Below are 19,233 nucleotides of genomic sequence, written 5' to 3' on the forward strand. Positions count from 1 at the left end.
TGCTAGCGGACCAAGAATCTTTAAGAAAGTGACCTTATCTGTTCATGAATTTTTAGTACTTAAAACATATAAAGAAGATATTCACTATGTATCGATTGGATAAGCAGAAAATCATTTTCAGCATTATGAACTCCAGAAAATGTACAAGCAAGAATAGACTTATGAGGGAATAAAAGTTTCTTAAGAATGATTACTAACATAAATTCAAACTTTTGAAGTAAATAAAAACATTTATTCAAACTTAACTGTAGTACATTATCAAGTTGAGTTAAATAAACATTAACTGTAAGATATTTGGGTTCCTTAGGAATAAATCATTACATCATAAAAATTTCTTATAACACAAATTTGTGCAGTAAGGTTGAACAATTAAGTAGACGTGATTTCTAGACTGAGAACTGTTGTAGGCTCAGTACAAAAAAATGGCTGAGGAAGATGACTTAACAATATATACACCTGTAGAAAAAATCCTAATACTCTGATATTTAATCAAACAGAAAGCTCTTAAGAGAACACACTTTAATATCCAGGCACAATTGGTTAGGTATTATAATTTTTGTTCTCATTTAAAGGTTTAAACCAATTCTCAACTTGACTGATGGGTATGAATCAAAAATAGAGAAGGCACCTCTCTCTCACTCCCCTTAAGGACCTTTTGAGAGTAACTTTATGGAGCACAGAGACAATGTGCTATAAGTAAAGATACAGTTATTCAACACAACCTATTTTAGGAGAAACTAAATTAAAATATAAAGCTATGATTTCTCTTTTACATCTTATGATGGAAGTGGCTTTCTAAAAGGACACCAGGAAATAATCCTCTGTATAAACTTTAACAAAGAATATAAGATTTAAATTAAATGTGCATTGGTCAACACTATGTAAAGAGTTCTATGAATTAGTGCAATTTTTAAAATCCCCACTATTTAGGGGAAAAGTATATACATACTAAGACATCGCAATTGCTACATAACCAAACTTTATGGCTCAATAGTCTTATCAATTAATGTTTTGTAAAAGATCTTCAAAGTTATAAACAAAAGATCAAAGAACTCAATAAATGGTTTACAAAATTCTCCCTTTAAAACAAAGAGCACAGAATGACCAGAAGAAATAAAGTGTAAAATTTCATGAATACAATCTTTACTGCAAGTATATGGTAAAGTACTCTAAAACAAAATTATCAAACTTACTTTTTTTTCAAACTGTTTCTGATTAGATATTTTACTACCAGTTTTGAGGTCACTACCACTTTTGTGCTATTTAGTGGATATGTTTTTAAATGTCTTGTTGGACAATTAATGAAGGCAACTTATAAGGAAAGCATCATCCCCCACCCCCCAAAAGAAATGAAAAGCTATTCCAGATGAGTTAAGTCTCAGAATTGGGGATCATAAAAGTCAAAAAACACAGTGTAAGAACATTAGGTTGATTTAACCTCTATTTCAACAAGATTTACACAATATTTACAATATATAATTATCAAAGCTATACAGTTTTGCAGATTGGCTTTACTTACATTTCTGCAAATGTTTTTCCCAAAATAAAAACACGAGGTAAGTCTATTTACAAACAAAGCTGCTTCAGAAACAGCATGATTTAAAGTGAAATTTCAGTTCAATCAAAGTGCAGGTCATGCTTTCAGATTCTGTCAACTTCTCATTCCCTACACTCATAGTTTAAGGGATAACAGTTTTAGACAGTTATTGTTCTTGTATGTTAAGAATGTTTATTCATCATAATGCAATGACAACAAAAATTTGTCCACATCCATTCCAGCTGGAAATGAACTGGGTAGCTTCTTTTTCTGTCAGAAGAAAAAAAAAAAAAAAAAAAAAACGGAAAGAAAAAATAAATCGAAGTTAACATTGAACTCAAGGCCAAAAAAACCTTTTCACCTAGAACTATAAAAGTTTTTTCATATACTACTAAAATTGCCTAATTTTTTTTCATTTCTTTGGAATTTCAGTTCTATAGAGAAATAGAGAAAAGTTTTATAAATCTAAGGTTAATTTCAATGTATTTCAATGGCACCTTCAGTATTAGTCTAAAGCAAGAATTATTATATGAATCCAGAGTGTACATATGTTTAACGACATAGAAGGAAACATTCTTTCTACAAGGTGGTCATGATTGCTAAACCATAAGACCCTAGAAAGCTTTATTAACAAAGATATGAAGAGTAATAGGTCTTAACAAGTACCAAATCGTAATATACCAGGTATGTACTGTATATACAGTCCTCACAACCATCAGATAAGATGTGTGGTAATATGACGTCAGATGATGAAACTGAGACTTGGAGAGGCCACAGGCTTAACCAAGGTGACAGAAGCCAATAAGAAGCAGACGCAGAATTTAAACCCAGGCTTGCCTGGCAAGAAACCCGCGTCTTTTCGTGATACCATAAACATCTCTATGATACTTAAAATACCTTTCTTTCAATTCAATTCATGTATTAAATAGCCAAAATGAGATTTAGAATAAGTGGGTTTCATTTATCAGTGCTAATCCTGTGATGCTTTCCTATAGATAATCATAGTTTCTGGTTATTTAAAAAAAAAAAGTGCTATTATACATTAATACAAAAAAGGCAGTAAATCTAACTCACCATGCTAAAACCTAGATGAGCCTATGGGAAAGATGGCAGGACACATGATAAAAACCTTAAATCTAAGACTAGCCAAATAGTTTTTTGCGTGGTAATTTCACACAATAGTGGTTTCTCAAACTTTCATGCCTTATGTCATTCTCACAAAATTGAGACCTACCATGAGAAAAAAAAAGTTTGCTTTTCCAAGGAAGATGTTTATAAATAAATAAATGCCTTAGCAATTGTTTTGAAAATGCTGTGTTTCAACTAGTTAACCTCTGAGGACCGTGTTGTGAAATACTGCTATAGAATTAATTTGTTGATAATCAAAACTTAAAAGCTATCTTAATCAGGTAGCTGTGGCAAAAAAAATGCTACTTCTCTAATCTGAATATTAAAGGGCAAATAAAACTTTTAAACTTGCCTTAATTTTCTTCTTTTTCATTGGTACTGAGGAATTTGCAAGATTTTTACTAGAAGTGCGGGAGTTTCGCTCACACTCATCTAATTCCTCAATTTTCCGCCTTTTTGTCGTGCTCCTTGAAGATCTAAATTGCTGTGTATTATCTTTTAGAGGAGTTGTTGAAGTAGTCCTAGAGATAGCCGCTCTGGAGAGAATCATTAATGTATGGGCTGCCATGTTCACACTGTTTTCACTTCCTGTTTCACTGGCAGGGCTGCAGGCAGGCAAGTCTGGTGTGACAGGAGGGACCATTACTTTGGATGCACTACTGTCTTTACCAAAACGCCTACTAGAGGGGACCTTGATGCCATCTGTAGATTCTTCTTTATGTTTTTCGCTTGCCCCTGAGCCAGATGCCTGGGCTACAGGTAAATCTCCACTCTCTGTGAGCCTACTTACTGGGCTATGCCACTGAACATCCTGTAACGTGTCTGTGGTGTGTTTGGTCTGTGGGTTAATCAAAGAACTGGCAGATTTAGTTGGTTCTTGCTTTAAGTCCTTCATAGCTGCTCCTACCGAAATGACATTTTTACTGTTTGATGGTGTCCCTTGTTTTTTTGTCAGTTCTTGCAGTGAAGCCACAGTTTTCTCATTCCGTAAACCCCCATTTTGCAGCCCATTAGAGAGTTTTGTAGTTTCTGGATTTTTCTGCCTTTCCACATCCCTGCATAATTCATTCTCCTTATTAGCTGTTGCTTTATGGAAAGATTCAAGTACAATTTCTGTTGGTGAAATTTTTTTTTCTGACTGAGTTTCTCTTACAGTGGTATGCCGACTAATGGCAATTTCTGATTTAGATAAAATCTTAGGCACAGGAAGTTTCTCTTTTTCTTTTTTTATAGCATTATTGGAAGGGGATTTTAAGGTTGAAGACACAATGGAAGAATCAAGATTAGGAAAGGAAATTTCATTCCTTTCTTTGTTTTGGGAAACCATCTTATGGTTTGGGCCCTGCATATTTGCCACAGGAGAAGCAGTGCTATCAAAACAAAGCACACGCCTGTGACTTTCAAATGGTTTGCTAGTTGGGACTGTACTCTCTACTGAGAAAGGAATTGTGATTTCTTCCGATTTTCTTCCAAGATCTGTGGCCATATTCTTATCAGAAATTTCAGTTCTAAAAAAAAAAAAAAAAAAAAAAATTTTTTTAGCAACATAAAGACATCCTTAATGTTTTGGGAATTTGATCATTTAAATAACCTATGAGGGTAGCGGACTTGGCCCAGTGGTGAGGGCATCCGTCTACCACATGGGAGGTCCCCCGTTCAAATCCCGGGCCTCCTTGACCCATGTGGAGCTGGCCCATGCACAAGGAGTGTGCCCCATAAGGAGAGCTGCCCCGCGCGAAAGAAAGTGCAGCCTGCCCAGGAATGGTGCCGCACAGATGGAGAGCTGACACAACAAGATGATGCAACCAAAAGAAACACAGATTCCCATGCCGCTGACAACAACAGAAGCGGACAAAGAAGACGCAGCGAACAGACACAGAAAGCAGACAACCAGGGGGGATGAAAGGGGAGAGAAATAAATAAATAAATAAATAAATAACCAACCAACCTATGGTACAAAGTACTTTTATACTCACCTTTGTGCAAGAAATCCAACTGAGTGACTTGAAGACTCCACAAAATTATTTACTTGTTTCCCTGGAATTATAAAAAGAATATTCTTGAAAGAAATAGTATACTACTCTCAAAGAGGTTAGAACAGACCACAATATCATAAAACATGAAAAAGATTTCTAAATAATAGTTAAATTACAAATGAAATAATTTAACATACTGGGTTAAAAAATTTTCTTTAAATTAATTTCTACCCCATCCATTGTTTGCTTATCTTCTTTTTAGGAAGCACCAGGAACCGAAAATGGGGCCTCCCATGTGGGAAGAGGTGCCCAATTGCTTGAGCCACCTCCGCTCCCAACATACTGGTTTTTAAAAAGCAGCTTTGTAATCTATAGGACAATACTACCCATCCAATTTTACGAGGAGAAAATCTAGATATGGAAAGCAAACGACCTGCTTCAACTTTAAGCAACTATTATGAATCCAGTCTTTGAATTTACAAATTATAAAGCTCAATATAGCACATGTACTTAGATGCAGACAGTTACTTATAGAAAGCCATGCATTATACCTATTTAAATTTTTTTCCCATTTAACTGTCTTGTCTGCAAGCCTATGTCATGCAGCAAACATGCTCTGGAATGTTAAAAGCTGTATTTTAATTTCCATGGACTTCAAGGTTTATGTGGGAATGCATGTGGCAATGCAGCAGGAGATAAAGCTAGGAAGTAAAGCAAAGATGAGATTAAAGGACCTTGTGTATTATACTTTATCTTGTAGGTCATAGAAAACCTTAAGTTTTAAGAAAGGAAGTTGCATGAACAAATTGTATTTTAGGAAGATAACTCTGGAATTAGTATAGTAGATGGACTAGAGTGAAAACTGGAAGCAAGGGTTCTAGTTAAAGACCTGTACATATTCCAGATAAGAGATGATGAGGATCTTAAAAGGTAGTAGGTAGGGAGATGTAATAACTATTTAAGATTAAGAACTGACAAGATTTGGTCACAATAATGGGTAGGAAGGGCAAACAATTAAATAGATCTTTAAAAAATAAAATTATTGCCAAGTGGCAGTAAGGATTAGAAATAAATGTGTGTAAGTGGTACTGAATGGTAGCATTTCTAAAGCAATGCTAAGAAGCCCAGGGATAAAAGCAGAGATGGTTGTTCAGACAGATCCTGGGCTGGAGAAGAGCAAGTAGATATGGTAGAAAAATGCGGGTATGCAGGTTATTAAAAGTATTGGGGGAAGAAGAACTGGCCCAGTGGACAGGACGTCTGTCTACCGTATGGGAGGTCCAAGGTTCAAACCCCGGGCCTCCTTGACCCGTGTGGAGATGGCGCACGTGCAGTACTGATGTGCTCAAGGAGTGCCGTGTCATACAGGGGCGCCCCCACATAGGGGAGCCCCACGCGCAAGGAGTGTGCCCCGTAAGGAGAGCCGCCCCGTGCGAAAGAAAGTTCAGCCTGCCCAGGAATGGCGTCGTACACACGGAGAGCTGACGCAGCAAGATGATGCAACAAAAAGAAACGCAGATTCCCGTGCTGCTGACAACAACAGAAGAGGACAAAAAGAAGAACACACAGCAAATGGACACAGAGAACCGACAACTGGGGTAGGGGGGGGGAGGAGAGAGAAATAAATAAAATAGATCTTAAAAAAAAGAGAAAGAAAAAAAAGAAAAGAGTAATGGCAAAAGGGACTGATGTGGTGGACTTTGGGGTCTAGGCTGGATAGAGACAAAGTGAATCCAGAAAGTAGCTGAAAGGTCAGTTGAAAGAGAAGGATTCAAGTTATAGAAGCTCCCACTGGTTGAAAAGATTTCAATGAATATATGGAAGGAAGAGTATTTTGAAAATAATTATTTGCCTCTAAAAATCCCATGGTGGGAAGTGGATGTAGCTCAGTGGTTAAGCACCTGCTTCCCATGTACAAAGTCCTGGGTTCAATCCCTGGTTAACTCCTTAGAAAACAAACAAACAGAAACAACTCATAGACATAAACAAAAAACAAAACAAACAACAAAAAATCTCATAGATCTAACAAGAAGGAGTGAAAAGTTCAAGGTGTGGCCATAGTGAAGTGAAGATTCAAGTCTTAGGAGTGGAAGGTGTCAAAGAATTGAGGAAGTAAAAAAAGAACTCTGAATGTTAGGGTCATCCGTGAGTTTGGGAAAATATGAGATAGAGAGGAAGTCTGAGGAAAAGGTGCCACAGTAATGAAGGTCTTGAATGAATATGTGGTATTACTCTGGGTGACGAGTCTTTTGTTGCACAGAAATCCTTAATTTCATAGTAGTCAGCCTGTCAAAAGTTTCCATTTTAAAAATTATGCTTTTCTTATTCTTTAAAAATGAAATCCTTTATTCCAATGCCATAAAGATTGTTACAGTTTCTTCATTGTTTAATTTTTCATTGTTTTGCTTTTCACATTTAGGTCTTTAATTTCCAGCTTCATTCTATTGTGCTCAGAGAAATTACTTTGTGTAATTTCAATCTTTCTAAACATTTTTTGAGACCTGAGACCTGTTTTATGGTCTATCCTGGAGAATGATTCCCGTGTACTCGAGAAGAATGCATATCTGCTGCATTTGGGTGTTCTGTATATGTCTATTAGGTCTAGTTCCTCTAATGTATTATTTAAGGTCTCCATTTCTATATTAAGCCTTTTTCAAGATGTTCTAACAGTGATAATGTTGTATTAAAATACCCCATAATTTGGAAGCGGAGTTGGCCCAATGGAAAGGGTGTCTGCCTATGGGAGGTCTGCAGTTCAAACCCTGGGCCTCCTTGACCTGTGTGGAGCTGGCCCATGCGCAGCAAGTAGTGCTGTGCCATGCAGGGGTGTCCCCTGCGTAGGGGAGCCCCACACGCAAGGAGGGCGCCCTGTAAGGAGAGCTGCCCAGTGAAAAAGTGCAGCTTGCCCAAGAATGGCGCTGCACACACTCAGAGCTGACACAACAGCAAAATGACACAACTAAAAGAAACACAGATTCCCAGTGCCACTGATAAGAAGTGGTCACAGAAGAACACACAGTGAATGGACACAGACAGCAGACCACTGAGGGGTGTAGGGGAGAGAAATAAAAAAAAAGTAAAATAAAATCTTAAAAAAAACAACCAAAAAAAAAAAACAACCAAAAAACTCCATTATGATTGTAGAGGCATGTGTTTCCCAGTTTTGTCACTGTCTGTCTCATGTATTTCGGGACACCCTGCTAAGGGAAATAAATGTTAGGATTGTTCTTTCTTCCTGGTAGATTACTCCTTTTATTAACATGTAATGTCCTTCTTTGTCTCTTACAAGAGTTTTATATTTAAAGTCTATTTTGCCAGCTGAGTGCTGGTCTTCCAGCCAAATCACTTCCCCAACTTCCTTTTCCCTCTAAGCCGGCTGGGTGCCAGCTTGCCTGCCCAACCTCTCTTGGCCTCTCTCTAACTCGTCCATCTGGGCCCTGCTCTCTAGCCGTCATATCTATCTGCTTCCCTTCTGTCAGGTAAACCTGCCTACCTCCCACAGTTTCTAGAAGAGAACTGCAGCCTGCCATTCCCTACTCTGCTATCTTGGCTCCTCCACATTTGGGTCTTTAATCGTCTTGGAGTTCATCTTTGTATATGGTATGAGGAAGGGATCTAACCATGGACTTCTACCCTTCTTTATAGATGTCAGAACGAGTTTTTCTTATTACTCAATATACCATAGAGGAATTTGAACTGGAACTGCATTAACATTTATATGAAATTGGAAATATTGAAATTTTACACTGTTAAGTTTCAAATCTATGAAGACAGTTCTATTTATTTAGGTGTTGTTACAGTTCCTTTATGAGATTAAAATTTCCATTAAAAAATATTTGGTTAGGTTATTCCTTTGTACTTATTTTTCGTGATTATAAAGGGTATCTTATTTTCTATTACATTTAATAATTATTACTGATCTAGAGGAACACAATTTTGGTAAATTAATCATATTTGGCAAAAAATTTCATGAATTCCTTTTTTTTTTTTTTTTTTTAAGATTTGTTTTATTTATTTCTCTCCGCTTCCCTGTTTCTGCTCTCTGTGTCCATTTGCTGTTCTTCTGTGTCCACTTGCATTCTTGTCATATGGCACTGGGAAGCTGTGTCGCTTTTTTTTTTTTTGTTGCATCATCTTGCTACGCCAGCTCTCCGTGTGTGCGGTGCCATTCCTGGGTGGGCTACACTTTTTTCGCATGGGGTGGTTCTTCTTGTGCGGCACCCTCCTTGAGCGTGATGCTACCCTACGCAGGGGACACTCCTGCATGGCACAGCACTTCTTGCGCACAGCAGCACTGCATGTGGGCCAGCTCACCACACAGGCCAGGAGGCCCTGGGGATCGAACCCTGGATCCTCTCTGTATGGTAGACGGATGCTCTATCAGTTGAGCCACAACTGCTTCCCAGATGAATTCTTAATAGCTTAGTAATTCTCTATTGATTCCCTGGGGTTTTCTGTGTAAAAATCATGTCATCAACCATAACAGTTTCATCCCTTCTTATCTAAACCTCACATACCCATATTTTCTAACTGGTTTGGTTCTCTACCTAAAAATACAATAAAATTAGTGCCCCCACTGCCCATGACCATAAATGTATGGGAATCTGCACAGAGCAGTGTCAGTGGGGAAAGAATGGATTATTTAAAAATTATATTTTTTGGTGTTGGAAATGTGTTTGCTTACTATATACAGACGGTGAGAGTGAGTATCCTTGTTTTGTTAACATCTTTAAAGGAAATGCATTTTAAGGTTGCTCATATGCATTATGTTTATTCTGGATAGCTTTTAAGACTTTCTATCAGAAATGGATGATGAACTTTATCCATTTTTATGGTGTTGACGTTATAATGGATTAAAAATGTAGGGAAGCGGAGTTGGCCCAATGGATAGGGTGTCCGCCTATCACATGAGAGGTTCGTGGTTCAAACCCTGGGCCTCCTAGACCCATGTGAAGCTGGCCCATGTGCAGTGTTGATGCGTGCAAGGAGTGCCGTGCCACGCAGGGGTGTCCCCCACGTAGGGGAGCCCCACACGCAAGGAGTGCGCCTCGCAAGGAGCCGCCCAGCATGAAAGAAAGCGCAGCCTACCCAAGAATGGCGCTGTACACATGGAGAGCTGACACAAGAAGATGACGCAACAAAAAGAGACACAGATTCCTGGTGCTGTTGATAAGAATAGAAGCGGTCTCAGAAGAACACAGCGAATGGACACAGAGAGCAGACAACTGGGGGGTGGGGGGTGGGAAGAGAAATAAATAAATCTTAAAAAAAAAAATAAAGAAGAGAAAGAAAAAACAGTAATGGAATAGATAGAGCTCAGAGAGAAGGCTGAATATACAAAATAATAGGCAAGATATACAGATGCTATTTATAGAAATTAAATGTACAAGATCAGATACCAATACCATACAGACAGCAGGAAAGAGTTAAAGAAATAAAACTGAAGTTTAAAAGGGTTTTGTGGACTAATAATGACATATACCACAAAATGAGTTTAGGAAATAAATTAGGAAATTACATAAAAGGAATATTGAAGATAAGGACTTAGAACATATTCAGAAATTTTAAAATGCATTCTTTAACTGTCAGGAGAATGGAAAAGATAAGGAACATTTTAAAAATAATACAGGGTACCTGCAATGTAACAAAATCTAACAGGATTGCAATAAATCAAATGCAACCTAACCCTGCATCAATAGCTGCACAGTTTAGCTTAAGGAAAGGTGAATGAGTCATATTGTACAGTGAGTTTTCAGTATGATCACTGCCCTTAAGATGCTCCAACTAATGAGAAGACAAACATTTGCAATGTAACCATAATAGTGCCATAGCAAAGGTATGACTAAAAATTAAAGAAAAAAAGTGGAATACCAACTTCATCTATAGCTGTGTTAAAAAATATTTCCTAGGATAAAGTTACATTTAAGTTAAGTTAAGGATAAATAAGAACCAGAGAGTGGGTGAGAACTGAAAAGAGGGAATTTCAAGTAGAGGAAATAGCACAGGTAAAGGTACAGGAACAAGAAAATACAAAGCCAAAGGTGAATTCCAAGTTGGAGTGGCATAAAGGCTCCATGCTGGGAAGTAAAGAAATGAGAATGGAGAAGTTAATAGTGGTTAGATGACAAATGTGCATATATATATAATCCTAGAGAATTTAAGTTTTTATCCTATGCGTAATGGGGAAATGCTGAAAGTTTTAGGAGGGGTGAATCACATTTAGATTTGTATTTTGGTGGGTGAGGGAGAGCCACTTAACCAGATGTATATAGGATGAAGAGGAAAATCAGACTATGGGAAGGGAGAATAGGACAGAACTCTATTGACATAACTTGGATAAAAATTTATGCCTACTTGAACCTAGAAAGGAGAAACCTGAGTGAGTGATTTCCAGGTTTTAGTTTTAGGTTAAGTGTTTAAGTGTTAAGATGGCTGGGCCACTGACTAAAACTAGGAACACAAGAAGGTAATTAGTACATTTCAAAGCCTTTCTATTCAAAGTGTGGTTCAATGCCAGCAGCACTGGCATTACCTGGAAGCTTGTTAGAAATGCAGAATCCCCAGCCCTGCACCAGTCCTATCAGTTCAACATCTGCATTTTAATAAGACACCCAAGTAATTCATACACACAACAGATGTGAGCACTACTCTAAAGTATCATATAAATACTGAAGGCAAATGATATTAGATACTTGAAGCTGTCAGGAAAAGTAGGGGTTATGCTCGTCATGGGTAGCTCCAAAGGAAAAATCTAGGACCAGTGGACAAAAGCTAAAAAGTTCAGCAAAGCAAATAACTTCCTTAAAATCAGAGCTGTCCAATTACAAGGTTAGTTGCCTTTGACATCTGTTACCTAGAGAACAAAAGGTAAAGGCTGGATGACTACTGGTTAGGAATGTTGTAGGGATGGGGAAAAAAACCCACAAAAACCCAGGTGTTGCGGAAAACAGACAGACATCAGGTTGAAATTAATCAACTTAAAAAATATACCTGTACAAGGCTTATTTCTTAGTCCTTGAGCCTTTGGAGTTTTTGGTGGGACTGGGAATTGAGGGATATTTCTATTGCAGACAGGTGCTGCTAAAGGCATATGAAGGACCTAGAAGGGAAGAAGCCATTAATTATAATATCTTCAAGAAGCTTCACTGCTTCATTTTTAGTTCACAAATCTTACCTGCCGAGGAGGAGCAGGAAAGCTATTTCCATTCTGCCCAACCACAGATACAGGGATCATACCCACCATTCCTTGGAGTACAGGCTGAACTGGAGAGGCAATTATGATGGCAGATCCTTAAAAAAAAAAAAAAAAAAATCTCAGTAAAATAAGATTTTCTAGCATAAGGAGAGAACACCAAAGTAGTTAATATTTTGAAACAGAAATTATAAAATTGCAATTCCCTCTTCTTTACAGTCTACGACCCTTTTGAAAATATTGGTTTAGGAGAACAGCAAAGCCAACAAACTAAAGATTAAGAGTCTTAATGGCATTTAGTCATGGTAAACATCATGAGCAAGCAGTAAGACTCTACAGCTGGATAAATGCCTATATTAAAAAATAAGGACTAAAATCAAATACTTAACTGTATACTTGAAGGAACTAGAAAGAATGACAAACTAAATCCAAAGCAAGCAGAAAGAAGGAAATAACAAAGATTAAAGAAGAACTAAATGAAATTGAGAATTAAAAAAAGAAACAAAAAACCAAATTAAAACAAACAAACAAAAAAACAAACTAACAAAACCAAAAGCTGCTTCTTTGAGAAGATTAATAAAATTGATAAAACTCTTAGCTAGACTAACAAGGCAAAAAAGAGAAATCATGCAATTAAAAAAAAAAAAAAAAAAAAGAGAAGGTATCACCACTGATCCCACCAAAATAGAGTATCATAAGAGGATACTTTGAAAAAATGGTATGTCAACAAGATTGATAACTTAGATGAAATGGACAAATTTCTAGAAACACACCAGCAACCTAAATAGATGAAAGAAGAAATTGACCAATCACAAGTAATGAGATAAAATTAGTCATCAAAAACCTCCCAACCAAGAAAAGCCTAGGGTCCAGATGGCTTAACAGGTGAATTCTACCAAGCATTCCAAAAAGAACACCAATCCTACTTAAACTTCTCCAAAAAACAGAAGTGGATGGAACATTACATAATTCATTCTAGGATGACATACCAAAGTCACATAAAAACATGAGGAAAAAAAACACTGCAGACCAATCTTGCTAATGAACTTAGATGCTAAAATACTTAATAAAATACTTGCTAATTGTATTTAACACCACATCAAGCGAATTATACAACATGCTCAAGTGGGTTTTATCCTTGGTACATAAGACTGGTTCAACATTAAAACCAATCAATGTAACACACATTAATAGACTGAAAGAAAAAAATCATGTGATCACGTCTATTGATGCAGAAAAAACATTTGACAAGATACATTCTTTCTTAATAAAAACGCTTCAAAAGATAGGAATAGAAGGAAACTTCTTCAACATGATAAAAGGGTATATACGAAAAACCCACAGTTAACATCATACTCAACAGTGTAATGCTAAAGGCTTTCCCTCTAAGATCTGGAACAAGACAAGGATGTCCACTTTCACCACTCTTATTTAACACTGTGTTAGAAGGACTTGCTCTAGAACTTAGGCAAGAAAAGAAAAATAAAAGGCATCCAAACTGGAAAGGAAGAAGTAAAAATTTCAATATTTGCAGATGATATGATTCTATATAAAAAAAGTCCTGAAAAATTAACACAGAGCTTCTAGAGCTGATAAATGAGTTCAGTAAAATGGCAGAATATAAACACAACTCGCAAAAATCAGTAGCATTTCTGGACATCAAAAATGAGCATTCTGAGGAAATCAAGAAAAACATTCTATTTACAATAGCAACAAGAACAATCAAATATCTACAAATAAACTTAAAAGATGTAAAGGACTTGTATAAGGAAAACTATACAACATTGTTAAAGGAAATCAAAGAAGACCTAAATAAATGGAATAATAATCCATGTTCATGGATTGGAAGACTAAGCATCATTAAACTGTCTGTCCTACTTTACAGATTTAATGCAATCCAAATAAAATATACAACAGCATTTTTTATTGAATTGGAAGAGCTAATTATGAAATTAATTTGAAAGGGCAGAGGCCCTGAATAGTCAAAAACATTGAAAAATAAAAATGAAATTGGCAGAATCATGCTGCCTGACTTTAAAGCATACTACAAAGCTACAGTGTTCAAAACTGCATGGTACCGGTACAAGGACAGATATTGACCAATGAAATTGAAATGAGAGTTCTGATATAGATTCTCACATATATGGCCAACTGATATTTGACAAGGCCACCGAGCCCACTCAAATGGGACAGAATGGCCTCTTCAAGAAATGGTGCTATGAGAACTGGATATCCGTATTTAAAAGAATGAGAAATGAACCTACATTTCTCATGCACTACAAAAAAATTTATGCAAGATGGGTCAAAGACCTAAATATAAGCCAAGACCATAAAGTTCCTAGAAGATAATAGGGAAGCATCCATGAGATCTCACTTGTAGTAGGACATGGTTTCATAAACTTTAAGAAAAAATAGATAAATTGACCTTGTCAGTATTAAAAATATTTGCACTTCAAAGCAGTTTGTCAAGAAGAGATAAAATAGCCTACTCAATGGGAGAAAACAGTTGGGAACCACTTATACGATAAGGATCTAATATTCAGCATATATAAAGAAAACCTACATCTCTAAAATAAAGACAAACAATCCATTTTAAAAATGGGCAAGATATCTGAATACACTTTTCCAAAGAGGAACTACAAATAGCTAAAAAGCACGTGAAAAGATGCTCAACATCACTAGTTGCTAGGGAAATGCAAATCAAAACTACACTGAGATATAATCTTATACTTATGAGATTGGCAGCTATTAAAAAAACAGAACTACAAGTGTTGGAGAAAAGTGAGGAAATCAGAGGAGCATTCCACAGCTAGTGAGAATGTAAAATGGTACAGCCATTATGAAGGATGGTTTGGCAGTACCTCAAGAAGCTAACTATAGAATTGCCACATGATCCAGCAATCCTACTGCTGGGTATATACCCAGAATTGAAAGCAGGGACACAAACAGATACATGCACCCTAAAGTTCATAGCAGCATTATTCACCATGCCCAAAGTTGGAAGCAACCTAAGTGTCCATCAAGAGATGACTGGAAAAGCAAACTGTGGCATATACATAAAATGGAATATTACTCAACTGTAAGAAGGAATGAAGTATTGACACATGCAATACATGGGTGAATCTTGAAGACCCTATGTTGAGTGAAGTAAGCCAGTCACTAAACGATAAATACTGCATGATATTAATAAGCATATTAAGGAGATTCACAGAGCTAGAGTCTGGAAGATAGATTATCATGAGACAGAAAGGGAGTAGAGCATGGTGAGCCAATGCTCAATATGGGCAAAACCTATAAAGTGGAAGGTGATCTGGCATTGGATGGGGTGATGGTGGTGCAAGGATGTGAGTGACGAGCAGGGTATGGGGGGGGAAGGTTGGCTGGACTCTCCATGGAACTGGGGGGAGGACTGGAGAACGAAAGAGGTGAACTCTAGAGATTTTTAGGTTTGTAGTTGAAACTACAATGGTGGGAATGTTCTTTTGGCAAATATGGCAGGGGAGAATCACTGATGCAGGATGTTGGCAGTGGGGGGATGTGTGGGAAAGGCTCACCTGCGCAAATCACATCCACTCTCTATTCAAAATGCTTTTATATTAGTTCATTGGTTATAACAGATGTACCAAACTCATTAAGATATTAATACTAGGGGAAAATGTGAGAGGGGGGAGGTAGAGTATATGGGAAACCCCCATTTGAAGTGACTTTTCTGTAACCTAAAGCTTCTTTGAAAATAAAGAAGGAAAAAAAAGAAGACAGGGGGAACATGCAGAATAAATTGTCAATATACATAAAAGATTACATCTTAGAGTGAAAGGCATTATGCAAAAAAAGATTTTTTTGGTTTGTTTTTGGGGAGGTTTTGGATTACAGAAGGGTTGCAACTGTGGCTGGGGAGGATCACTGATAAGGGGTATATGTAGTGGGGGAATGTGTGGGGAGGGGTGCACATAGGTATACTTCTATGGAATAAGAATGTGTTGATGTGGTCATGAGATGTTATCTTGGTGGATGGAGACCAACACAATAACTGAAAGAATATTGAATTTCCATCCTGGGGAGTCTGCTACATTCTCTAGAGAGTGGCTAGAATCTCTAGAGAACATGGACAGTGGCTAGCAAAGGAGGACAGACCACCAATATGCCCAACGCTTGGTATTAATGCTTATATTTATGAACCTTTTCTTGCAAAATTGAAATTTAGCCTAGTAATATATATCGCCTAAGAGTTATCTCCTAAAAGCCTCCTTGTTGCTCAAATGTGGATTCTCTCTGAGCCAAACTCAGCATAAAAGCTCACTGTCTACCCTCTGGTGTGGGACATGACTCCTGGGGATGAGCCTCCCTGGCACTGAGGGATTGTTACCAAGTGCCAACTAGCAATGCATTTGAAAAAACACCTTGTCCATTTGGGGAAATATTAAATACAAATGAGTTTTTATGGCCAAGAGATTTCAAAGTGAGTTGGGAGGTCATTCCAGAGGTTATACTTATGCATGTCTCCGGAGGATCTGACTGACTGCCATAGTAAACAGTGCCTCAAGAAGGGGTGCTTCTGAGGGCTCTAACGACATAGACACTACAGGAAGGGCAGACAATCAAAGGAATTCAGCGTTCTGCCAGTGGGCCTTACCCTGAAAAATATGTACCTCAGTGTACCAGAGTTAAAGAGTCATTTATAATTTTCCTACACATGGTTCTTTTGCCCCTTTTATTCAAACCTGTATTAGCACCAGGCCCATTAAATATAGTCCCAGACACTTAAACTTTGGTCTGTTCACGTTAGTTGGCCCTGAATCTCAGCAGTGTTGAAACACCTACTTTTCAGCTCACTGGACTCACCCAGGACAACTAACAAAAGATGATGATGGACAACCCTCATGCCAAAAAACAGAGTATCTACAACTCCAAGCAAGATAGTTCCATCCATCTACCCCATGGAATCTCAGCCCACTCTCATTCAGAAACAGAGTGCACACCACGATTCTAAAATCCTCAAGATTAAGGAATGAGCAAATAGAAGGTCGGAATGCAACTACGGACCAGAGAAGACTTATTATTTTAGTAATGGAAGCACTGTAAAACTGATATAAAGATAGTGGTCACCAGAGGTTCTGAGGGAAAGGAGTGGGAAGAAGAGGTGTAACATGGGGCATTTTTGGGAAATTAGAATTGTTCTGTGTGATACTGCAATGATGGATACAGGCCATTATACATTTTGTCAAAACCTATAAACTTGTGCAGTGCAAAGTGTAATCCATAATGTAGACTAAGACCATGGTTAGTGGCAGTACTTCAATGTGTGTTCATCAATTGCAGCAAATGTACTACAATAATGCAAGATGTTAATGAAGGAAGGGGTGGAAGAGAAGGGGATGGGGTATATAGGAATCCCCTGTATAGTTGGTGTAAGCTTTCTGTCATCTAATGCTTTAAAAAAGAAAAAAAAGAAAGAAAAAAAAGAAAGAAAAAAAAAAAGATTAGAGCTGGGAGATCATATTACAGTTATAAACTATTTTAAAAATAAAGGAAGTAATTAGAAAACTGGTAGAGGAAGTTGCAAGTCTGAACCTAATAAAAGAAAATTAGATCCCAGATGAATACTTACAGCCCAGGTCTATGCCCACAATCTCAACATATTATTCCAATGATACTAATTAAAAAACAAAACAAAACAAAAACAAGAGTCCATGTGTGTCTGCAACCCATCAGAATTATGGGGAGGGGGGGGAGTTACAGTCAACCAAGATAGTGGAGTAAGAGGCTCCAGCATTCTGTCCCCCAACAGCATTTTTGAACAGCTAGCAAAAACAGTGGAGGCATCTTTTACAGAGCTCCAGAATAAAAGTTAAAAGGCTGTAGCAACTAAGCAATTGCCAAATCAAGAAAAAGGAAACTTAAAACCTGTAGGAAAACCTTGTGACACTGCTGCTGGTCCTTCCTCCACCCCCTCCTGGCTTGGAATATTGTCAGTCTGCAGTCTCACTCTCAATCAATCTGATCTATTGGATGGTAGCCTGGAAGACTGAACCACGACACTTGTTTCTGGCTCACAGTACCAGAATTTGTCCTGCAAGTAGCAGCAGCCTGGGTAAAGGATTACAGGCTTTAAGACTGCAAATCCAGCATCCAGACAGGGAGGAAAGACTATTTCATAGGGAGAAGAGGGGACATTTGGATCCCTAGAAATGGAGAAATTCCTAAGGCCACGAAAGCACAGGCCTAGAATAAGATGCATTCTTAGAAAAGAATGGAGAGTATGCTGCAAATTCTCCTTTTGCTATTCTTCAGGTTTATTGGTAGAAGTGCTAAGCTCTGAAGGAGAGCAACAGTCAACACAGAGATAATCTACTATAAAGACTGTAAAAGGTGTTTTTGTTAGCTCCTGGTATTAAAGGAAATTTTCTGTCATAGCACTAGCTGGATATATACTTTTTGGATAAGTATGCCAAGTTCACTCAAGGAGGACAGAATAGTCTCTTCAACAAATGGTGCTGGAAAAACTGGATACCCACATGTAAAAAGAATGTTAGTGGAGCATTCCCTTACACCATATACAAAAATTAACTCAAAATGGATCAAAGACCTTAATGTAAGAACCAAAACTTAAATAAAGTTCCTAGAAGAAAACATAGGGAAGAATCTTCAGTATCTCTTATTAAGCAATGGATTCTTAGACTTTACACCCAAAGCACAAACATCAAAAGAAAAAAATTGATAAATTGGCTGTCATCTTAATTAAAAACTTTTCATGCAAAGGACATTACCAAAAAAGTAAAAAGATAACCAACAGAATGAGATAAAGTATTTGGAAACCATATCTCAGATAAAGGGTTAATATCTAGAATATAAAGAATACCTACAACAATAAAAAGGTAACCCAATAAAAAAATGGGCCAAGGACTTGAATAGGTATTTCTCCAAAGATATATACAAATGACCAATAGCACATGAAAGGATACTCAACATCTTCAGCCACTAGGGAAATAAAAAGCAAGACCACAAATAGATACTACTTTATACCACAGGATAGCTATTATTAATAAAATAGAAAATAAGTGTTGATTAATGTGGAGAAAACTGCAACTCTAGTCCATTGCTGGATGCAACCAGTATGACAGTTTGGCAGTTTCTCAGAAAGTTAATCGAAGAATTACTATATGACCTGACAATTCTTCTCTTAGGTATATACTCCAAAGAAATTAAAGCAAGGACTCAAATAGATACTTGTATACCAATGTTCATAGCAACAATATTTCAATAGCAAAAAAGCAGAAGCAACCCAAGTGCCCATCAATGCATGAATGGATAAACAAAATGTGGTTATGTACACACCATGGTACAAAACTCACCTGTAAAAAAGAAACTGATACATGCTACAACATAGATGAACCATGAAG

General features: G+C 37.2%; 1 protein-coding gene across 1 annotated transcript in view; it reads right to left on the reverse strand.

Moving 5' to 3' along the window:
* Positions 1–210: 210 nt before the first annotated feature.
* Positions 211–19,233, reverse strand: part of NPAT (nuclear protein, coactivator of histone transcription) — an 84,144-nt gene continuing 65,121 nt past the window's right edge. Inside the window, exons 14-18 of the mRNA XM_058289473.2 lie at positions 11,816–11,931; positions 11,632–11,740; positions 4,642–4,702; positions 3,018–4,173; positions 211–1,807 (exon numbers count right to left, since the gene is read on the reverse strand). Of these exons, the coding sequence (XP_058145456.1) occupies positions 1,730–1,807; positions 3,018–4,173; positions 4,642–4,702; positions 11,632–11,740; positions 11,816–11,931 (1,520 nt within the window). The 3' untranslated portion in view covers positions 211–1,729. The remainder of the gene's footprint in view (positions 1,808–3,017; positions 4,174–4,641; positions 4,703–11,631; positions 11,741–11,815; positions 11,932–19,233) is intronic.

The sequence above is a fragment of the Dasypus novemcinctus genome, chromosome 27, assembly GCF_030445035.2.
Source record: "Dasypus novemcinctus isolate mDasNov1 chromosome 27, mDasNov1.1.hap2, whole genome shotgun sequence".
Taxonomy (NCBI): Eukaryota; Metazoa; Chordata; class Mammalia; order Cingulata; family Dasypodidae; genus Dasypus; species Dasypus novemcinctus.